The sequence below is a fragment of the Pogona vitticeps genome, chromosome 3 (assembly GCF_051106095.1).
Source record: "Pogona vitticeps strain Pit_001003342236 chromosome 3, PviZW2.1, whole genome shotgun sequence".
NCBI lineage: Eukaryota > Metazoa > Chordata > Lepidosauria > Squamata > Agamidae > Pogona > Pogona vitticeps.
In genome coordinates, this window is record NC_135785.1 from 202,562,204 (window position 1) to 202,584,821 (window position 22,618).

A 22,618-nucleotide genomic window follows, 5' to 3' on the forward strand; every position below is an offset into this window, starting at 1 on the left:
TTCTTTCTGGAGAACAAAGATATACACACACAACACTGTTACATTTTGCATTTTTCAGTCTCTAAACTAATAATCAAGCTTTAGCAAGAATATTTTCCCAAATTTTGATACAGTTCTCTGCCAATTATGCTTTGGAATCCTGCATTATTCTTGGATATCACCTGAGGGAAAAACAAGCAGGTGATGATTTTTGCTATTGCTGGTCATCCTTTCTTACTCACCCCCCCAACAGACCACAGTGACAAAGGATACAGCCAAAAATTTTGGTTTGTAAACATCACGTTCTATGTAGGCAAGACTCTTGGAAACCAGTTGTGTTTGCACTTTTTGTCCTCTTATAATAATTTGCATTCTTGGTTTTAAATACAAAATACTGCAGTAAGCCTGTAAAGCACAAGGTTATGGTTATTACACACAGAGAGAGAACAATCTAAATAAAATCTAAATTGTTTGGACTGAACCATCCACAATATTAAAGCTCATAAAATGCATGTTTGGAATCATTTATATATCAGAACTCAGATGATGAGTTATGCTACACTTAGGTCACAAAAATACACAATTCTACATGTGTGAGACACAACTCAACATCAGCAGGCACATCTAACTTCAATTAAAAATGAATCAGTTAAATTTTGGCATGGGAGACTCTGTCACTCCAGTGGCTCTGAAAACTCCCTCAAACTACTCTACATAACAATTAGAGATGAGCATGAACCTCCCGGTGGGTGCCCAATGCAGAGGGTGGGAAGCCAAACCGCAGAACAACTGTTACATAATTAATGATAAGATAAATAAAAATGCCATGGCACTTTGTAGAATGAGAAACACGTCAGGAATGAAGAAGAAATGTGCATTTGAATCTGGAAGTGCTAGAAGTACTATACTTATTTATTCTGATATTATTAAAATGTATATCAATCCTTCATATAATCAGCAAATAAAGGTCACTCCCATAGTATACTGGTAGACCAAATGTCAACAATAACCCTTTTCATGAGGCCAGTGCAAATAATAATTTTATACCCAAAGATCATGAAAAGGGGAAAAAAAAATCTTAGAATAAAGGGAAGCTTAGTTCAATTACAAAATGTTCAATTGACAAACATTAATGGGTTGAATCTAACATTGCACAAGAAGATCAGCAGCTACAATGGAAACTTCTTTTCCTCTTTTTCCCTCCAGCCCTCAATCACACTTTTCATTAATCAGCTCTGGAGGGCTCCTCAACTCTCCAGAGAAGAATAGAGGATATACGGGAAGCAGCAGAAGGAAGATGAATTGTCCCCTTCCAAGGTCTGTGGATGGTAGCCTCCAAACAGCAGAAAAGTAGTAACTGGTTTTCAGTAAATAGATATGATTTTGTACACAATTCTGTACACATGATTTTTACATTATTTTGTACACAATAACCATGATTTTGTACACAGACATGGCAGAGTATGGCACCACTGCAAAGTAAACACCAAAACGAAATACACACCCGTAAAGAATAGTCACTTTCAGGAACAATCTGGTCCTGCCTCTCTTGTTTTTTGTAGCCTCTCCTTCCTGTTACTTCATCTAAATCTGCGGGAATTCTAATATCATATTTATCTGTATCAAAATCAAACTCTGTCTGTTGATTTTTCTCTCTGTGAAATGCAATAAATACAAACTTTATTTCAGTAAGAATTATGTGCTCATAAATGCGGCGTACACAGTTCTTGGTAATCAGCATCTTCTAATCTATTATTAAATATATCTATATAAATACACCAAAAATACAACTGTCCAGTATTGAAATAAGTGCAGATTTACTTATTGAACTTGTTGTGCAAACTTGAGCAAAGTTCAGTACATGCTCAATTTTTGCATTACAAAATCAGTGCAAGATTATTTTTTTATTTCAATTTTAGGCAATTAACATTTCTTATGAATGTATCATGGTGTGGTGATACCAGGTATTTCCAGTCTGTGTCACTTTTAAATGTACTTTCATTACAATTCTGTATTAATGAATAATTTTTTTCCCTTCAAATTCTAATGAAAATTTGAATTTAAATATCTATTTTCAAAAGTTTTGGCCAAAACCCTACTTGCATAAGAGCAATCACAGCATTTCTTTTTTTCCTTCTGGCACCTTCTTTTTTGCACAACTCATCACACTGCTGATTTTACAGTAAGTGCATGTCCAAGTTATGCTAAACAGAACCAGCCAGAATGAGAGAAATGCATGTACCACTCTACTGATATGACTGCATAAATGAACCAGGTTCTGGATATTTTGAACGTATTTTATTTTTACAGGGGAAAAAATCCAATTATATTTTATCCTACATTTTGGAATGTTTGAGCAAAAAACTACAACACAAAATACAAAGGACTGTGAAAACAATCTCAATGTGTGCTCCAGTTCCCACATTAGCCCTGGCAGCGTGGATAAGATCAGACTGCCCCAGAATTTGTAAATTAATTCTTCAAGCAACTCTAAAGTTTGCTTCACTTCTGAACCAAGACTTGCTCTCAAAGTGGCTTTCATGTATAATTATTCCCCCTTGCACGCCCCAGCTTTGGGCTCAATAGGAATTTGAAGAATCTCAAGGAAACAAGAAGTCAGTTCCAGGTTTGCTTATAAGGAGAAAGTTTACTGAATAACTTATAATAAGCTGGAACAGATAAAAATATGGCCTGGTCACTGCAAGAAGTCCAAACAACCACTGAGCGGATGAAGCAGTTGTCTTACATTCTGGCTGTTCACATCTATAGTTTGCAGCTGGATAATATATCACTGCTCTCTTTTGTTCTAATAAGTATTACTGACATGTGAAATATTCTCTACCACTACATCCCTGCCATGATAAGCTAATGTCTGCAGAGTTTATAGGAAAACGCATAAACAAGCTTGTTAGGGAGGTTTGCTAAGCACATGTGTTGTCTCCATTTTGACTTTCCTGCCAAAACTTCATTAGAGCAGCCTGACTATCCTTGATTTATCTTAGCACAAAGAGAACACTGAAGGAGTTTTGCATAGCTAAAGAAAATGGAAGACAGCAGATCAAAATGGAAGACACCAGGTCCAACAATCTTGACTCACGATATACAGTACAAGATTTCATATACTCAAGAAACTTACAATTAGTAATCTCATTAACACCTTTCTCAAGAAAAAATATTGAAAAATCTTTTCCGGTGGAGCTAGAATACAAATCATAAGGGAAACTGTCAAGGAAAAAAAAATCTCATCCAGTTGTGCCAAATTTGATGAATGATACTATAGGATGGAAAAGAGATAGGGTAAAGAAAAGGAAGTATATAATTTTAAAGTGAATGAATAATAAAAAGACAACTTTAATACCAGGCATATAGTGCCCCAACTTGTTTTAAGCAACCTTAGAGGTGGCAGAGCATAACCTGTAAAGCACTATAATTTTATCTCACCTTCGTAGGTTCCAAATAATGATTCTTGTCCCTTTCTTCCCTATAATGGCATCGAGTTCTGCAAGCAGCTCTTCTTCAGTAGGAAATAAAGAGTGTTCCAAGATGGCCTTCAAGCTGGGTGCCATTTCATCTGGATTTATGATTTGCCGTAAATTAGGTTAAGGACAATATTAATCTCACTGGGGACTTACCCCTGGAATCTGTCCTGAAATGAGGGCAGAAACTAATGACTACTTACTAAGTGACTGCACTTTTAAAAACCATACTTTCTCACCATTTTACAGCCTTAAGCAAACCGATTTTAGGCATCTCAAATCTGCAGTAATGTGGCCACTGTGCTCCTGAAGCTGGAAAGTGAATGGTATAGTACTGTAATTCTTGGCTTACCGCAGATTCTACAGAAATTTCCTGGTTTCTGAGGGATTAATATCACCACAGATGAATTACCTAAAATCTTTCCCTCTGATAATTTACTGTTTATAATGTTCTTCTTTCCCCCCATAAAACACAATCAAATGCAACAAATTTATTTTAAAGTAACTAACTTTAACCTGTTTTCCATGTTTTTGCTCCTGTTTTGCTTCTATGTTGGGAGAAATGGAGAACTTTTTCTGAATCCTAGCCTGAAATGAACAGAATTTTCACTGCTATCTTTCCATTTCTTAGCTGCCCATCAAACCTATTCAATGCATTCCAATGTGGGAAAAAATTCACCAAAAATTAACGAAGAGTCAGAACAAAGCCAAATTAATTCTGCAAAGGTCTTACAAGGTGCACTAACGATTCCAAGCATTTAAAACAGGCTTCAAACATTTTAAGACACTTTAAAAATAGTGAAAAAGGACCTGTCAAAACCATTGGAATGCAGTCCAATGGGGGAAACATTGTTTCGCTTAGCGATGTTTCCTATGGCAATTTTCGCTTAAGGACAGTAATCCGTTCCCATTGGAACGGATTATCTGTTTTCAATGCATTCCTATGGGAAATCGTGTTTTGCTTAGCGATGTTTTCCCATAGCGATGTTTTTTTGGGAACCAATTAACATCGTTAAACGAGGTACCACTGTATTTCTGTTAGTATTCAGCCAGCCAGCAAAATTTCCGTCCAGGCGACTCTACTCCATTTCTCTCCCTGACCTTTTTGCCTCCTCTCCCAACAAATATATGCCAACAGAGTAGAACTGCAGCATTGGGGGAGGGGGGGAATTGGTTCCAAGCCCCTACAGGTGCCAAAAATACGAAATCATCAAATGCTATATACTGCATGTTATCTGGCTCGCTCTGGTGACATGTTTGGTAAATAGACTCCATAAATACATATAAATATGTATTTCTGAGGGGTTTTATTTAGTATTTTCAGGCTGTGGATAAGTGAATCGGCTAATACTAATCCTGTAGATAGGGGGTCTTACTGTACATTGTGTCACTCAACATGTGAAGTTCTTTTCAAACTACAGTGGGATTGCTATGTCTCAGGTCTTCCTCTCTGAAGTTTTTTTTACATCTCTGCAAGCACCAGAATTTCCAAAGCAAGCTGATGCTTCCCTCTCTTGTATGTCTCTGAACTGGCAGCCCATGCCCATCTCTACCCTGAACTTATTTGAGCGATACAGTGTGTGTGTGTGTGGAGGGGGGGAGATGGATGGAGAGACAAAAACATCTTTGGGAATACCTGTACACAGCTATTGCTCCTAATGGAGCAAACAATATTAAGAGAAGGAATAATCACAGCAAGCAATATCACACTTTGAAGCACACAGGTGACTATTTCTTTTGCTTGAAATACCACCAAAAGGATATGTTTTTTGTTGAATGATATTATAGGTACAATGACATGCTCTGCCTTTGTAGCTTCCAAGAAGGTCTGAGACAACATGCCCACACTCATGATTTCTCCATTCTTGGTGAAAACAATGGCATCCTTTCCCAAACGCATGGATCCTGATTTAAATCCATTTCCATACAACCCAACTGGAACACGACCATTCAGTGTAACTTTATCACTAAAGCCAAAGCTGAAACAGATGTTTTCAACAATGAAAAGAGAATGCTTCCCACAGTGCTATGCAGCTCATTATCAGAATTAATTTTAATTGGCAACTTTCAAAAATCAAAATCCATAGAAGAAATAAAATATGCTGGTAGCTGTTCAGAGAGAGTAAATTTCTGTCTTAAAATGTTGTTTACTTTATTCCTGATAAATAAACACATGGAAAAAAGAGGTTACTTACCTGTAACTGTTTCTTCGAGTGGTCTTCTGTGAATTCACACTAATGGGTTAGTCTGCGCCTCAGCAGAGCACCTCGAAAGCTTCTGTAGCTTTAAGCACTATGTGCCAAGGGATCTCCCACCTAGGTCACATCACCAACCCGGCACTGAGTGTGTCAGTTTCGTAGAACTGTCCGCCGCTGTACAGTATACATTTAAATAGTTGGGACGTACAGCGGGGAGGAAGGCGGGATGTGTGAATTCACAGAGGACCACTCGAAGAACCAGAGTTACAGTAAGTAACCTCTTTTCTCCTTCGTGGCCTCTGTGAATACACACTAATGGGTGACTAGCAAGCTGACTTACCCGGAGGTAGGCGTCATGACAAGACAGAAGCCAGTACAGCTCTACCAACAGCAGCCTCCGTCTTAGTCCGAACATCAAGGCGATAGTGGGCGGGAAAGGTGAAGGGTGTGGACCACATGGCGGCTTTGCAGACATCAGTAAGGTCAACCCCATGTAGGAATGATGTGGAAGAAGCCATTGCCCTGGTTGAGTGGGCTCGAATGGTGGTAGGGAGAGACTTGTGAGCAATTTCGTATGCAACCTTGATTGTAGCAACAACTCATCTAGAGAAGGTTTGAGATGAAACCGGGGAACCTTTGGAGTGATCTTGAAACAAAACAAAGAGCCTCGGAGACGAGCGAAGAGGCGCCGTCCAGGATATGTAGCATGCTAAAGCCCTCTTGACGTCAAGGGAATGAAGCGCTTTTTCTACATTAGTCGTAGGGTTTGGAAAAAAGTAGGCAGGACCACCGGCTGATTGAAGTGGAAAGAGGAGGCCACTTTTGGAAGAAAGGACACATCTGGAAAGAGAGTAACCTTATCGGGATGAAACTGTATGAAAGGCGGGTCTGCTCGCAGCGCCGTGCACTCACTCACCCTCCTCACTGAAGTGACAGTGAGAAGGAAAGCTGTCTTAAAGGTAAGTAGCTGCAAGGACACTGAAGCAAAAGGTTCAAATGGTGGAGACATCAGTTTACGCAGGACAAGTTGAAGAGACCACTGTGGAGTGGGTGGCTTGTAAGCTGGGCGCATATTGCAAAGACCCTTCAGGAACTGTTTCAGCACAGGATGTTGAAATAACCTTGCTGCATCCGAAAGGGGTGGCTGGTACACCACTATAGGAGATGTAAACTTTCAGCGTGGAGTGGGACAAACCACGATGAAAGAGGAGGAGGAGAAGGAATCTTAGAAGAGTGTCCAGTGATGTGGGACACACAGGTCATGTTCTGCTGCAAAGTCACAGAAAGACTTCCACTTTCGTGCGTACGTAGCCAAAGTAGAAGGCCTACGAGCCTGGTTAAGGACGTCCTCTACTGAAGGTCCAGCCTCCAGGCTGTGAGGTGCAGAGCATCCAGGTCTGGATGAAGTGTCCTGTCACCGTGGAGGGAGAGAAGATGAGGAAGGTTCAGGAGCCGGTAGTGGTCCAAAGCCATCTGAAGTAGAGGAGCGAACCAGGGCTGTCGGGGCCACAAGGGAGCGATGAAAATCGCATTGGTCCAGTCTTGGGGGGTCTTTTGTATCGGGGGATGGGAGGAAATGTGTACAACAGCCCATCCGTCCATGGGACCATGAACGCATCCCTTGCTGCGTGGGGTCCGACACCCGCTCGGGAGCAGTACCGGTCACATTTGGCATTCTCGGCCGAGGCAAACAGATCCAGGGACAGCAAGCCCCATCTCTGTCAGAGAAAGGAGAAAACTGTGTCATCCAGAGCCCACTCATGAGAAGAGACCTTGGACCTGCTCAGACGATCCGCAAGGAGATTGTCGGTGGACGCCACGTGTACTGCAATCAGGAAGATGTGGCAATCGTAAAACCATTCCCAAATGTGAGTCGTAAGAAAAAGAAGCCACTAGGAGAGTGTACCTCCCTGTTTGTTCAGATAATACACCACCATGGTGTTGTCTGATGCTACCTGCACTATTTTCCCCATGAGGAGGTGCTTGAATGCCCGAAGAGCCTTGAAGACAGCAAGAAGCTCCAGAACACTGATGTGAGGACCAGTCTTGTCTGGAGCCCAGTGACCGTTGGCTGTCAAATCCAGGACATGCACACTGCAACCAGTGAAGCTTGCATCCGTGGTGAGCTGGATCGAAGGCTGGAGAGTGCCGAAGGGCCTGCCCACAAAGAGATTCGAACAGAGCGACCACCAGGTGAGCTGCTGCGCCAATGCCCTCAAAACAGTAAGAGTCTTGGAGGGCTGATCTAGAAGAGGATTGAACGACTCCTGATACCATGTTTGAAGAGCCCACATATTCAGTCTGGCATGTTGAATGACAGCCGTAGTGGAGGCCGTAAGGCCCAACAGGCGCTGAACCAACAAAGCTTGGACTTTCGCCCCTGGAATAAAGTGAGGAAATAGCTGATGTATTTTCAGGATGCGGCTCTCTGGAATGAAGGTACGACCTGAGACCGCGTCCAGGACACCTCCTATGTAGGTGACGTTCTGGGTAGGCGTCAAAGTGGACTTTTCTTGCTTGACCTGTAAGCCAAGGTCAGAGAGAAGAGACAGTGTAAGGACTATATGTTGTGACAGTACTTCAGGAGACGACGCTACCTGCAACCAATCATCAAGGTAGGGGAAGACTGTGATGCCCTGTAAGCATAGATAAGCAGCCACTGGTGCCAGACACTTTGTAAACACCCTTGGCGAAGTGGATAACCCAAATGGGAGAGCCTTGAACTCATAGATTACGCCCTCTAAGGAGAACTGGAGGAACCGGCGATACTCAGGACGAATACTAATATGGAAATAAGCGTCCTTGAGGTCAATGAGCATGAACAAGTCCCCCTTGCCTGAGCATCTGGATTGTACCATCCAGGGAGACCATGCGAAAACGGCGAGGCGTAATGCAGGGTCTGAGGTCCAGGGTAGGGCGAAGGCCACCATCCTTTTTAGGAATAATAAAATAGTGTGAGAAAAAACTGCTCGGGATGTCAGGATCCTCTACTAACACGATGGCATCCTTAGAAAGCAGCTTCTCCACCTCCTCTTGGAGGACAGGTGAAGTGACTGTATTTCTGACAAAACCTGTGGAAGGCGTGGAGTTAAATTCAATTGCATAACCAGTGGCAATGATGGTGAGAATCCAAGAGTCGGAGGTGATAGCCCTCCAGGCATCAAAAAATTGTGCTACTTTAACACAGTGTAGATCAATGGTGCTGGTAACCATAGCTGACTAAACCTGCTGCTCGAACTTCTGGTCCTAGTGACAGGACTGCTGGCGCTGTCTCGGTTGGCCAGACTGTTGTTGGGACTGACCTCTGAAAGACCCCTGCTGATAACTAGGTCTGTCATAACAAGGCCTGGATGGATAAGACCTACGCCAAGAGCTGCGAGATGTAGACAGTGCCGAGATGGACTTGGCCATCTTCCTATGCTTAATGAGGCTCTCTAGGATCTCATCCGTCTTCAGATCGAAAAGCCCCTACCCATCAAAGGGGAGGTCCTCAATCTTGGACTTGACATCATCTGTGGGGGTGGCAAAATGAAGCCAGGCATGCCTCCGGAGGGCAACAGCGGTGGTCAGCTGTTTTACAGAAATGTCAACAATGTGCCTGGTGGCCACCCTCTCCTGGCAAGAGAGGGCCACTGCCTCCTGGTGATGGGCAAGGGCGGCGGCTCTCAGGTCTTCAGGCGCAGCATTAAGGGCTGGCAGGACTGTGTTCCAGAGGTGCCGGTGATAAGAACCCATCGTGGCCAAATAATTGGCGACTCTCAAGGTGAAGGTGGCAAAGGAGTATTGCTTCCAGCCTAGGGAGTCCAATTTCTTCCCCTCCTTGTCAGCTGGGGCCAAAGTCGACTTTGCATGTGTACCGGGCTGCGAAGCATCTACCACCAAAGAATTGGGTAGGGGATGCTTCACAAGAAAGTCCGTCTCAGTCCCATGAACCTTGTACAGATTCTCAACTCGTTGTGGCATCTGTTGGGAAGACGAAGGCTTATTTCATGACTCTTTAGCCAAGCTGAGAAGCAAGGGTATGAAGGCCAGCTTAATAGGCACCAGATGGTCCTTTGTCATATCCTCAAACATCTTGTTGGGTTGAGGCAGTGGGGGCTGTACTACCGCTAGGTCGAGGACATCTGCAATGCTCTTGATCAGTTGTGTGTAAGAGGGAGACGGAGGGTGACTTCCTACCGTGGTGGAGCCTCCAGTGGGAGTATCAAGTGGAGCAGCATCTCTATGGTTCGTATCTCCTGAGTCTGAGTCTGACTCCAGCTCAAGGCTATGGACTAGAAAATGTCCAGGGGAGTCATCAGGAGACAGATCCAAATCTGACTCCAGCCCAAGAAGGTCCTGTAGAACTTCCTCCCCCCCCCCCACAGCTCGAGGCGACGGGCTCAACGACAAAGCCCTCACAGCACCCTCAGAGCAGCGCCTGGAAGCCTGCGAGAAATCCAAAGCAGGACCCTTGAGAGGCTGAGCTTGGTGGTGCTGTGGTGATAAGGGCCAGGAAGGAGGAACTGCCGGTCTCCGGAAGCAGTCTCCCAAGTAAGGGGAGAACTGCTGGAATTGCCTACAAAAGGCTTGCTACTGCTGAAAGGAGAAAAAGGCAGCTAGGTCAAATGGGGAAAAACCCGACCCTTCGAGCCCAAAAGATGTCGAGCTCAGCAAATGCTGCGGGGCGACCAGTTGAGGTGGAGCTGCTTCGGGCTCAACATGCCTTTTTCTTTTTCGGAGGTGGGGCCACAGGCTCAGGAGAAGGAGGAAGAGGAATTACTGATCGAGTCTGAGGGGAGCCATGTGACGATGCAGCTCGACGGCTCCTCACCGGAGAAGCCAGAGGCAACGTGCTCAAAGGTGGGATGAGCTCATCCTGTAACTCTGTGAGCTCGACTGCCGGTACAGCAGCCACGGGGCGAGAAGAAGCCGCCGGCGGTGCAGTCCTTTTCTTCTTCTTCGTACGTCCTGGGCTCGAAGGAGGCTTTGACGCCATAGCAGAAGCCATTGACTTTGAGCCCAAAGAAGCTGTTCCCGTTTGTCGCGGTTGTGGGGGAAAGCGCCCCGCAGACGCCTCAGCTGGCGGCGCTCTCGCGGGGTCCATGGCAGGCGGGTCAAGAGACTTGGACCAGAGGAAGGCAGTAAGCCTATCCTGCCTGCATTTTAAGGGGGCTTTGTAAAGGCCTTGCAATGAATGCAAGAGGCCGGCTGGTGCCCTTCCCCCAAACCAAAGAGGTACTTGGAATGGCCATTTTTAATCGGGACCTTGGCGTAGCAGGCCGTGCAGCGCTTAAACGTCACCTCAGAGGCCTTACACACCTGAAAGCAAACAGTCCAACTCACAACCCCACAGAATAACGAAGTCCGGTCTGAAGTCAAACACTTTGGGAGGTCCAGGATAAGGTAAGTTTTTTAAAAACTAAGCGGCTCCGACTGTGCTGCTTACAGTGGCGGCAGGAAACGGAACTGACGCACTCAGTGCCGGGGTGGTGATGTAACCTAGGTGGGAGGTCCCTCGGCACATAGTGCTTAAAGCTACAGAAGCTTCCCAGCTGCTCTGCTGAGGCGCAGACTAACCCATTAGTGTGTATTCAGAGGCCACAAAGGAGGAACACCTTTCTGACTAATCTTTTGGCATGTGGTTCCTCTGGCCAGTTTTTTGGAGGGCCCTTATCCCTGGTGCTCCCTTAGGCCCTCACCAACAAGAGGAAAAACGTTTTTATTTTTAAAATCAAAGCACTTGTTCCCTCTATTAGTTGAGTCTGGGAATTTCCCCTTTAAAACCAGGTTCCTTGACTGTTTCATTGTGCTTCCATGAGCATAAACAGTCTTGCCTACTGCCAGGTAAAAGTTGCAAATAAACATGGTATAAGTGGCCCAGCCATGACTTTTGATTCAAGTAAAAGTCCCAAGTATATGTTATTGTCTAATAAAGTTTACATGTGTTGCAGACAAACTCCCTATGCCGCCTCTATTTCCCCACAGGGGACTCAGAGCCGCTCACAGTTAAAAGAACATAACAGTCACAATTAAAAACTTTGAAAGATACAATTTTTTTTAACAAAACAAACAAATAAAAATATTACAACCCACCATTACAAACACTTAAAGCTGCATTTTAAACACATTTCGGTTCCCACAAGTTTTAGAGTGCAGATTCAAAACCCAGCAGTAGAAAGCAGCAAATGTGGGCTCTCTGTGGTCCCCTCACCTTTGGGCAAACTGAATATTCAGTGTGAACCACACCCGGGACTTGAAGTGCACAGATGCCACTCATAGGATGCTTCCACTACAATTTTCTTCTGAACACAGGCCTCATTTTATATTAAATTAACTATGGGGGGGGGGGGGAAACATATTTACGTATCAGAATTTGCACATGAGAAAGCAGTGGCTGAAATCAGTCCAGTACAAAGCGATACTGTTTGCTTTGATCCAAATAACTACTGACAATAACGCTCACCATGCAATAATGCTGCATGGCACCTTCCTATCACAGCCCTTTGTGCTCCTCACCCAACCAGTTGAGGATCTTGGGCCCTCTAAACAGCCTTCAACGTGGCATGAGGAATAAAGTTAGCAATTGTCCCATTCATGCAAATCAAAGACACTTCTTTCTGCACAAGCAGTTCTCTGAATCCAAGTTACTTCATTTGGGCTGTACAGTGGTACCTCGCTAGACGACCCTGCAAAATGACAAATCCGCATGACGATGAGGTTTTGCAATCGCTATAGCAATTCGCGAAACAATCATTCCAATGGGCGATTTTCACCGGACGATGATTTGGTCCGTGCTTTGCGGACCGGTTTTTCGCAAGGCGACAATTTTTACAGCTGATCGGAGGCTTCGCAAATTGGCTTCCCTATGTTTTCGGGACCAATGCTTCGCAGGACGGCCATTTTAACAGCTGTTGGTGCTTCGCAAAATGGCTGCCCTATGGGTGATCTTCACAAAATGACGATTTTTCCCCATTGGAACAGATTAAACGGGTTTCAATGCATTTCAATGGGGAAAACGGTTTTTGCAAGACGATATCGCTAAACAGCAATTTCAATGGGACGGATTATCGTCGTCATGCGGGCACCACTGTACAAGAAAAAGGTGATGTAATTCATTGCTCTTGCCTTTCTTTCTAGTCTTTAGTATAGAAACTTACCCATATGCACTATGAATGATTTGCCTTACCTAAACTGAAGCACAGCCAACATGACTGCTCAGAATTCTAGTTTCCTAAAACATACCCACATTTTAATGAACGTATAATCACAAATAAAGGTGGCGGATACTATTAAAATCATACCCACCTCAGCATCTTATGCAACTTGTCTGCATTCATGCCATTTCCATTGTCCATGAATGTTAAGCAGATATTCTCATTAATAATAGTTTTGTCAATCCACATCTGTTTTGCATTTACATCTGGATCATAAGCATTATCTGACAATAAAGGGAAAAATAAAAATGATAATGGCAGAAGTATCTCAGAACTATAAATATATAAATAAATACATTTTGGGCTAGAGGTGAGCTTGGTTAGCTTGTTTATGGATGGAGTGTTGTTTCGATTTTGTTATGAGTGGGGATTATAAGACTAAAAGGAAGAAATGATGGTAGATAAATATAAAACTAAGAATATCAACTGCAAATGTAAAGGCTTGGGGAGTGTTATAAAGAAGAGTAGAGACACTGTTAAATAAGGATAAGATGGATATATTTTTAAGAGAGACTCCTCAAACAAAATAAGGTGTAGATTAACTTAAATTGAATTGATTTGGTATTTACGAAAAAGCTTATGAAAATTCAAGGTTAAGAGGGGCTGCAACCATCATTTCTAAGAAAAGTGATTTTAAAGTGAATAAAATGAAAAAAGATTGTAAAGGTAGATATGAAATATTGCAAGGAGTAATGAGAGAAGAACATATTTTAATTCATATTTACTTTCGTAATGTAAATCAATCTTTTTTAAAGGAGATATTTAAAGAATTGGAGGAAATAAGGAAGGGGTTGTAATAATGGTAGGGGATTTTAATATGGATAAAGAGGAAGATAATTCAAATTCTACAAAAGCTGTGAACAATAAAAATGTTATGGTTTTAAACAGAATGAGAAAGAGAATCAATCTGATAGATGTTTGGAGAGTGATGAAGGGAGATGAAAAGAAATTTCCTTTTTATTCCCTATTTTATAAAAGTTACTCTAGGATAGATTATATATTTGTGTCTAAAAACTTGATTTTGAGTGTGACTAACATGGATGTTGGTATTAAAAAAGTAACTGATCACATATTATTGTCTATGGACATTAAAATTAAATGTGATTATAAAGCAAAAAGATGGGAAATTAATACTAATATTTTTCAGTAAAAGAATATACGGTAATACATAAAATAGGAAAAGAAATGATGGAAGTCTGGAAAATTAATGACTGAGAGGTTGCAGCCAGGGTTCTATATGTCACTGGTCCCCAACCTTTTTGACACCATGGAATGGTTTAGTGTGAGTACAGGGGGCATGCGTGTGTGCATGCGTGTAGGTATGCATATGTCTGCGTGCATGTGTCTGTGCGTGCATGGGGGGCAATTTAAGCAATTTAAATCAATCTGATTCTTAAAAATCATTTGCAGTGGTGCCTCGCTTAACGATGTTAATTGGTTCCAAAAAACCCATCGCTATGGGAAAACATCGTTAAGCGAAACACCATTTCCCATAGGAATGCATTGAAAACCGGTTAATCCGTTCCAATGGGAACGGATTACCGTCCTTAAGCGAAAATCACCATAGGAAACATCGCTAAGTGAAACAATGTTTCCCCCAACGGAAAGCCATTCAAAAGCATTGCAGCCGGCTGCAATGCTTTTGAATGGCTTTCCGATCTCCGTTTTCGCTCATTTTTAAGTGTCTTAAAATGTTTGAAACCTGTTTTAAATGCTTGGATTCGGTAGTGCACCTTGTGAAACATGTGAAAACATATTTTGGCTTTGTTCTGAGTCTTCGTTAATTTTTGGTGATTTTTTGTTTTCCCCCTTTAAATCCATTGAACTGTCCGTTCAATGCATTTAAAGGGGAAAAACAAAAAATCACCAAAAATTAACGAAGACTCAGAACAGAGCCAGGTTAAGTTTGCACATGTTCCACAAGGTGCACTACCGATTCCAAGCATTTAAAACAGGTTTCAAACATTTTAAGACACTTAAAAAAGAGCAAAAACGGACATCGTTAAGTGAAAATCCCCCATAGAGAACATCGTTAAACGATGAGGAAAATTCCTCCAAGAAATACATCGTTAAGTGAAAATCCCCCATAGAGAACATTGTTAAACGATGAGGAAAATTCCTCCAGGAAATACATCGTTAAGTGAATTCTTCGTTAAACGAAGCAATCACTAAGCGAGGCACCACTATATTTTTAACCACCTCATAGGAAGGCAAACAGCAAATCTGACTAGAAGACCATTAAATATAATAAATGTAATAAGGAAACAAAAGATGAAGGTGGGAATAATTTCACTGGACATATTTGATACATTTGATTGTGTGGAATAGCCAACATTAAAAATGCTAATAAAAATATTAGTTTTTAGGAACAATTTAAAGGTATGCTAGACCAGCTATATTCAGAGAACACTGCAGCAGTAACAGTAGATGATGGAACAATCGAACAGGTATCTCCAGGCCATGATACTAGACAAGGATGTCCCCTTTCCCCAGTATTGTTTGATTTAGTTATAAAATTGCTAGGAAATGTTATTAGAGAAGATGAATTAATTTGTGGCACTGATACTAAAGATAGAGGTAAAATTAGTTTATTTGCTAATGATACTTTATTAAGAATAGAAAACCTATTAAACGTCACTGATAGGGTAAAACTATTTAAAAGAATCTGGAGATAATGGGGCTGCAGATAAATTGGCATAAATCAGAGATCAAGTCTTTGATTGGTCTTGCAGTATGTTTTTTAGCGGGGGGGGGGGTGTCAGCCAGGACGGATTAATCACAATTCAATGTATTCCTATGGGAAATGGTAGAGTTACAACCAGTTTGAGTTACGACTAGAGATGGGGACAAATTTTAAAAAGGCAATTCGTTTTGATCCATTATTCGTCAAGCTTAACTAATCAATGAATACGAATACTGTTCGACGAATCAACAGATCGATCCGTCAATTCGTCTGCACTTTAAACGACAGTAACACTGGTCTCCAACAACCTAGAGACATCAAATATGCAGGGAAGCTTCCTGAGACACTTTTCTACAACTACTGAAAGATTGGTGAACATTGGATCACGGACCATCGAGTTATATAGTCACAAAGAGGACCCCCCAGGAAAGCTCCCCCCAGGTACTTAAGAGAACCCAGAATCACAACAGAGCTTCTTATGCCTTTCCCCAACACGCCTGCCAACTTTGGTGCAGATTGGATATCAAAACTCCGAGTTATTCACCCACAAATTGCCCCCCAAGGAGTTTCATGCAGTTAATCCCTTTCATGGATTGCTGCCTTGTTGTGGCGAACGGGCTTGAGTAACTCAGAGAAGCTATGGGCTATGCTGTGCAGGGACACCCAAGACGGACAGGTCATAGTGGAGAGTTGTTACTAAACGTGATCTATCTGGAGCAGGAACTGGCAAGCCACTCCAGTATCTTTGCCAGGAAAACCCCATGAGCAGAAACAAAAGGTTAAAAGATATGACGCTGGAAGATGAGCCCCTCAGGTCGGAAGGCGTCCAACATGCTACTGAGAAAGAGCGGAGGACAAGTACAAGTAGCTCCAGAGCTAATGAAGTGGTTGGGCCAAAGCCGAAAGGATGCTCAGCTGTGGACGTGTGTGGAAGTGCAAGGAAAGTCTGATGCTGCAAAGAAAAATACTGCATAGGAACCTGGAATATAAGATCTATGCACTTTGGTAAGCTGGATGTGGTCAAACAGGAGGTGGCAAGAATAAACACTGACATCCTGGGCATCAGTGAACTAAAATGGACGGGAATGGGTGAATTCAACTCAGACGATTACCATATCTACTACAGTGGAACCTCTACTTATGAACTGAATCCGTCCCAGAAAATGTTCGTTAGTTGAAATGTTCGTAAGTAGAAGCAAAATTTCCCATAGGAATGCACTGAAAACCATTTAATCTGTTCTGGCTGTTTTTTGTTCTTCCCATCTAGAGGCACCGTTCACAAGTAGAAGCATTCGTTCCCATAGGAACTAATGCAAAGCCGGTTAATCCGTCCTCTACCATTGGGGGGAGAATTTTTTTACCTAAGATGAACTTAGGTCAAAAAAAGGGCAGAAAAGGAGGGAGGGGGGAGGGAACACCTTCTAAACAGAATACCTTTAAAAACAAGCACCTTTTAAAGAAAACCAAGCACCTTTTAGGTTAAAAAAAAGGCAGGAGAACACCTTTTAAACAGAACACCTTTAACAAAGCCATAGAATCCAGCATGCATTATTCCATCACAGAACTCCTCATCACAAAAAGTCTAAGCTGCATTCTACAGTCTGCCTGCATCAATAGCCAGCACAGCCCCTCACAGGATATTTTCTGATTTTAAGAAAAAACACAAACTGTGGAGTCTAAACAAGATGGGTGGGGGGTAGAGACTTGAGTCTAAACTCCATTTTAAAGCCTGCTTGCACCAACAATCAGCAACCATTATTCCAGCACAGAACTCCTCATCACAAAAAGAGAGCAGAAATGGGGGGAAGACTTGAGTCTAAATTCCATTTTAAAGCCTGCTTGCACCACCAAACAGCAACCATTACTGTATTCCAGCACAGAACTCCTCATCACAAAAAGAGCGCAGAAGGAGAGAGAGAGAGAGATAAGACAATTGGGGGGGGAACCCCCCATTGCAAACCGATCATCGCAAAGCAATGATTTCTTAACAGCTGATCGGCGGTTTCAAAATGGCAGCCGGGTAAACAAAATGGCCGCCCGCTGTGTTTTCACACAGATTCCTCACTGCACAGGCAGCAAAAATGGCCGCGCTATGGAGGATCTTTGCTAGACGGTGAGTTTGAAGCCCTTAGGAATGCATTAATCTGGTTTTAATGCGTTTCTATGGGCTTTTAAAAATCGCATCACGACATTTTCGTTCTAGAGATTTCGCTGGAATGAATTAACATCGTGATGCGAGGCACCACTGTATTACTAAAGAGAAAGCGACATACACTGTTTTTTTACATGTTATTTATTAGATGTTTTTACAGTTGCATCCTTTTATTTAATAAAATAGAAAAGAATTCTCAGAACACTGTACAGTGGTGGCCTGCTTGACGATTACCCCGCTCCACAATGAATCTGCTTTACGATGGGGCTTTTGCAATTGCAAAACGTTGTTTCAAAGGGCAATTGTAGCTTCACGATCGGTTCCCTGCTTCAGGAACCGATTCTTCGCATTACAACGATCTAAAAACAGCTGATCATCGGGTTTCAAAATGGCTCCCAGCTGTGTTTAGGACGGATTCCTCGCTTAACAGGCACCGGAAAATGGCCGCCCTATGGAGGATCTTCACTGGACAATGAGGTATTTCGCCCATTAGAAAGCATTAACCAGTTTTTAATGCATTCTAATTGATTTTTTTAACTTTCGCTTGACAACGATTTCGTTGTACAGCGATTTTGCTGGAACGGATTATCGTCATCAAGCGAGGCACCACTGTATAATATCTGATGCTACTATTCAACTTCTAGTTATCTTCCTATACAAATACATACCAACACAGTAGACGGTGAAAGCTCCCAATATGTTACATTCATTCATATCCCTTTCCTTCTTAATTCTAACTGAAGCAGTCTTGATTTAACAAAAGTTGCCATCTGACCTGCTCTGACTCCAAATGGAGATTCTTGGGAAATCACATGGTTATATGTATCGTGTTTAAATTGGTTCTTACCACCTTTAAAAACTGTGCAATGATTGTGCCTCAGATCTAAGAAAGCAGCACACAACGGCAAGGCCAAACTGACCACTGGAATACAGCTTAGAGAAGTCAGAGATGCATATTGTCTGGAACAGGGTTCTCAAATTTGCGGCCTGCGGGCCGATTGCTGCCCTTTGGATGATAGTTTGTGGCCCCCGCCTTAATATGAGAGTTTAATGTTAGTGCGGCCCGCGAGTTTGATATGTATGGCACTTTACAGTGTTGTGTGGAGCTGAACGAACCTACCAGTCACGGTGGGGTATATGGCTCTCGAGGGCGGGACATCGGTTGGGCTTGATGCAAGCAGAGATACATTTCTCAATGAGTGAAAGTTACAGCAGCATTGCCATGGAGTGTTTTCTTCCATGCCTGGCTGACTGCCTCGTTTCTATTAGGCACATGCGGACATTCAGCCCAACATGTAGCGTTCACAATACTTCCCCCCCCCAAAAAGTTTTTTTTTAAAGTTGCTGCCCAGCGGGACATAATATGTATATATACATATCTAAGTGTGTGTGTGTGTGTGTTTATACACACACGTCAATAGCACTTAGAGGGGTCTCTCTCTGAAAAAATTAATCGAAGTGATGTGTATGCGACAGGATAAAAGAAAAATAAGGAGCTCAATGCAGCCTCCCCGGTAACCTGGACCAATTATAGGGTTGCACCGTTATTTGTGGGTCATTGTTTTTTATTTGCATCCTGCTATTTGCATTGCCTCACACAATGAACATTACATATATTTATATATGATGTAAAAGTCGTCAAAACAAATGACATCAACAATAGCATGGTGTCATTTCCGCTTCTTTTTCCTGTAACAACAGTACTGTGGATAACAGTCCGTGAGCAGTCGTCTTTTTTGCACTCGATATCCCGGTACTTTCTATCATCTACAAATGCCATGGTGTTGTTCATTTCATCATGAAAGACATGAACATTGAGTGTAAAAACAAAGGCGACTGCTACTGGGCTTTTATCCACCGTGCTGTGGTTACAAGAAAAAGAAGCGGAAATGACGTTCTCTATGTGTCGAGATGTTTGTGTTGGCTAAACGCTTGATTGAAACTTCAATGCAACAGTGACACCAAGTGGAATTATATATATTACACAGCCCCAAACATGTCTTTTTCAAAGCGTGCAGTGAAGAGAAAGGTTGGTGATGAGCACAGACAATTTCAGGAAAAGTGGGAAATGCAGTATTTCTTTGTTGACCACAGGGGCACTCCGATGTGTCTTATTTGCACAGAGAAAGTTGTGGTGCACAAGGAATACAATTTGAAACGTCATTACACAACTGGACACGCTAAGGAGTATGCAAAATACCAGAGATGAGACAGCCAACTGGGTCGCCAATCTTAAAACATGTCTATTGAGGCAACAAGATTTCTTCAACAAGGCAACCAAAGAGAATAATGCAGCAGTCAAAGCCAGCTACATGGTTAGTGAGATGACTGCTAAAGCAGGAAAGCCATTCACAGAAGGTGAATTTGTCAAAAAGTGCATATTACAGGCTGCACGTATACTCTGTCCGGAAAAGAAAGGTCAGTTTAGCAACATCAGCCTTTTTGCCAACACTGTGGCAGAGCGCATTTCTGACCTGTCAAGTGACTTTTATGACCAATTGTGTGAGAAAGCCAAATGTTTCCGTGTATGTCGCTCTTGATGAGACCACAGACATCACCTACACTGCCCAGCTCACAATGTATGTCCATGGTGTTGATGACAATTTTGAAGTGATGGAGGAGTTGCTCACAGTAATTCCAATGCATGGCCAGACCACCGCTCAGGAGATATTTCGCCAACTGTGTGATGCCATTGAGAATGCCAGTTTGCCATGGAAGAGATTTGTTGGAATAACAACTGATGGAGTGCCATCAATGATTTATTTATTTTCTTATTAATTCTTAATTTGTTTATTATTTTTTATCTTATTTGTGTTCAAAAATAAAAATAAAAAGATTTGAGAAGATTGGAATTTTTTAAACAAAGCTTTTCTTGTGGAAAACCTGATGTGGCCCAGCCTCACCCAGACTCTGCCTCCAGCAGCCCCCAGGTAAATTGAGTTTGAGACCCCTGGTCTGGAATATCCGTTAAGAACATGGGAAAGTATTAAATATTTTATATGGATCTGTATCTGTTGGTGGTGGCTGGAGAGCTCAGTGAATTGGGAGTACAGTGGTGCCTCGCAAGACAATGTTAATTTGTTCCGCGAAAATCGCTGTCTTGCGAAAACATCGTCTTGTGAAATGCGGTTCCCTACTGGAACGCACTGAAATCTATTTAATGCATTCCAATGGGGGGGATCGTCGTCTTGCAAAAAACCATCCCTAAAAAAACCATTTTGCGAAGCACGGACCCAGCTGTCAAAATCGTTGTCTTGCGAAAAACAGTCCCCCAAAAACCCCATCTTGCGAAGCACAGACCGAAACATCGTCTAGCGAAAATCGCCCATAGGGAAAACCGTTTTGCGAAGCTCTATAGCGATCACAAATCCCATCGTCTTGCGAATTAACCGTTTTGCGAGGTAACAGTCTAGCAAGGCACCACTGTATCTGGATTAGGAGTATAAATTTCTCACTGTTCCTCAAGGCAGAACAGCCAGCTTTAGGCAACCAACACAGTTCAAGAACACCAGCAGAATAAGGGAATAGTAAAACAGAATACAGTACTTTATACCTAGGAAACTCTGGCAAGTGTCACTATAACTTAGAATTGACTTGACAAGAACACAATTATCATTATGTTTGACAATAATCTGTTGTTGCACAGAACAAGCTGAAGTGTTGTAATAATGACCTTTTCTGCTATGCCCCTGACCTGACCTCAGACTAATTTTTTTTAAAAAGTTGCTTTATATGAATATGCAATGTAGGACAATACAGTGGTGCCTCACTTTATGATTGCTTCGTTTAACGACAAAATCGCATTACAATGAACTTTTTGTGATTGCAAAACGATGTTTCCTATGGGGGAATTTCGCTTTGCGATGATTGGTTCCTTGCTTCGGGAACTGATTCTTCGCAAAACGACAATTTTCCAACAGCTGATCGGCGGTTTCAAAATGGCCACCGGGTAAATAAAATGGCTCCTCACTGTGTTTAGGGATGGATTCCTCACAAGACAGGCAGCGAAAATGGCTGCCCTATGGAGGATCTTCGCTGGACAGTGAGTTTTAAGCCCATCGGAACGCATTAAACAGGTTTTAATGCATTTCTATGGGTTTTTTAATTTCGCTTTATGATGTTTTCTTTCCACAGCGATTTCGCTGGAATGAATTACCATCGTAATGCGAGGCACCACTGTAGTTAGATTTTTTTGAGTGAATGAGTGAATTGTTATACATTTAATCTCTATTTTGTCTCTTACTGATTAAGAGAGAGGAATTTACCTGCATTCTTACCAATGTTCCATAGCTGTGTAACAAGAAAAAAACTGTATTTTTCTGTGTATGACACCCCATGTATAAGACCCCGCATTTTTCTAACCCAAAATTAAGAAATCAATATTTTAAACATAAACATAAAACAGAACACATTTTTATTCAGTAATTAGGTAACATTTACCTACCAGTACTGTCATATTATGCATCTCACTTTAACTTTATTCAGCCTGGGCTCATAATGCTCGGACATAACAAGTCCCTGTTGAATCTGACCACTACCTACATGTTCCACCTAGGTGTGTTCCAATTGGTTTGTTCAGCATCAGCTGACATCAGTTACATAAGGCTCATGACCATAGGAAGCTAAGTCTCCTGACTGTAGGAAGCTAAGCCTCATAATTTGAGGCAGCCTGTTTGCAGAGGCAAGGCATGTGCCCTTTTGTTCTCTCCTCAGCTTACTTCGGGTATAAGAGGACCCTCAATTTTTAGTCTAAAGATTTTAGACAAAAGTATCATCTTATACATGGAAAAATACGGTAGTCCATAGCTGTATAACAACATAAACAATGTTTAGTGTCATGGAATATGTTTGCATGAAACTATTAATATTTAACTCATTTTATTCATCAAGAGAGACCCCTGAAAATAAATTAACCAGGATTTATTTGTACCACT

General features: G+C 42.2%; 1 protein-coding gene across 2 annotated transcripts in view; it reads right to left on the minus strand.

The window, feature by feature from the left end:
• Positions 1 to 22,618, minus strand: part of MORC3 (MORC family CW-type zinc finger 3) — a 42,931-nt gene that overhangs the window by 14,594 nt on the left and 5,719 nt on the right. The window contains exons 3-7 of one of the 2 annotated variants that reach the window (XM_078390549.1): positions 12,941 to 13,073; positions 5,220 to 5,434; positions 3,421 to 3,568; positions 1,484 to 1,634; positions 253 to 384 (exon numbers count right to left, since the gene is read on the minus strand). In XM_078390549.1, coding sequence (XP_078246675.1) covers positions 253 to 384; positions 1,484 to 1,634; positions 3,421 to 3,568; positions 5,220 to 5,434; positions 12,941 to 13,073 — 779 coding nt within the window. The remainder of the gene's footprint in view (positions 1 to 252; positions 385 to 1,483; positions 1,635 to 3,420; positions 3,569 to 5,219; positions 5,435 to 12,940; positions 13,074 to 22,618) is intronic. The other variant, XM_078390548.1, reaches the window with a different exon arrangement.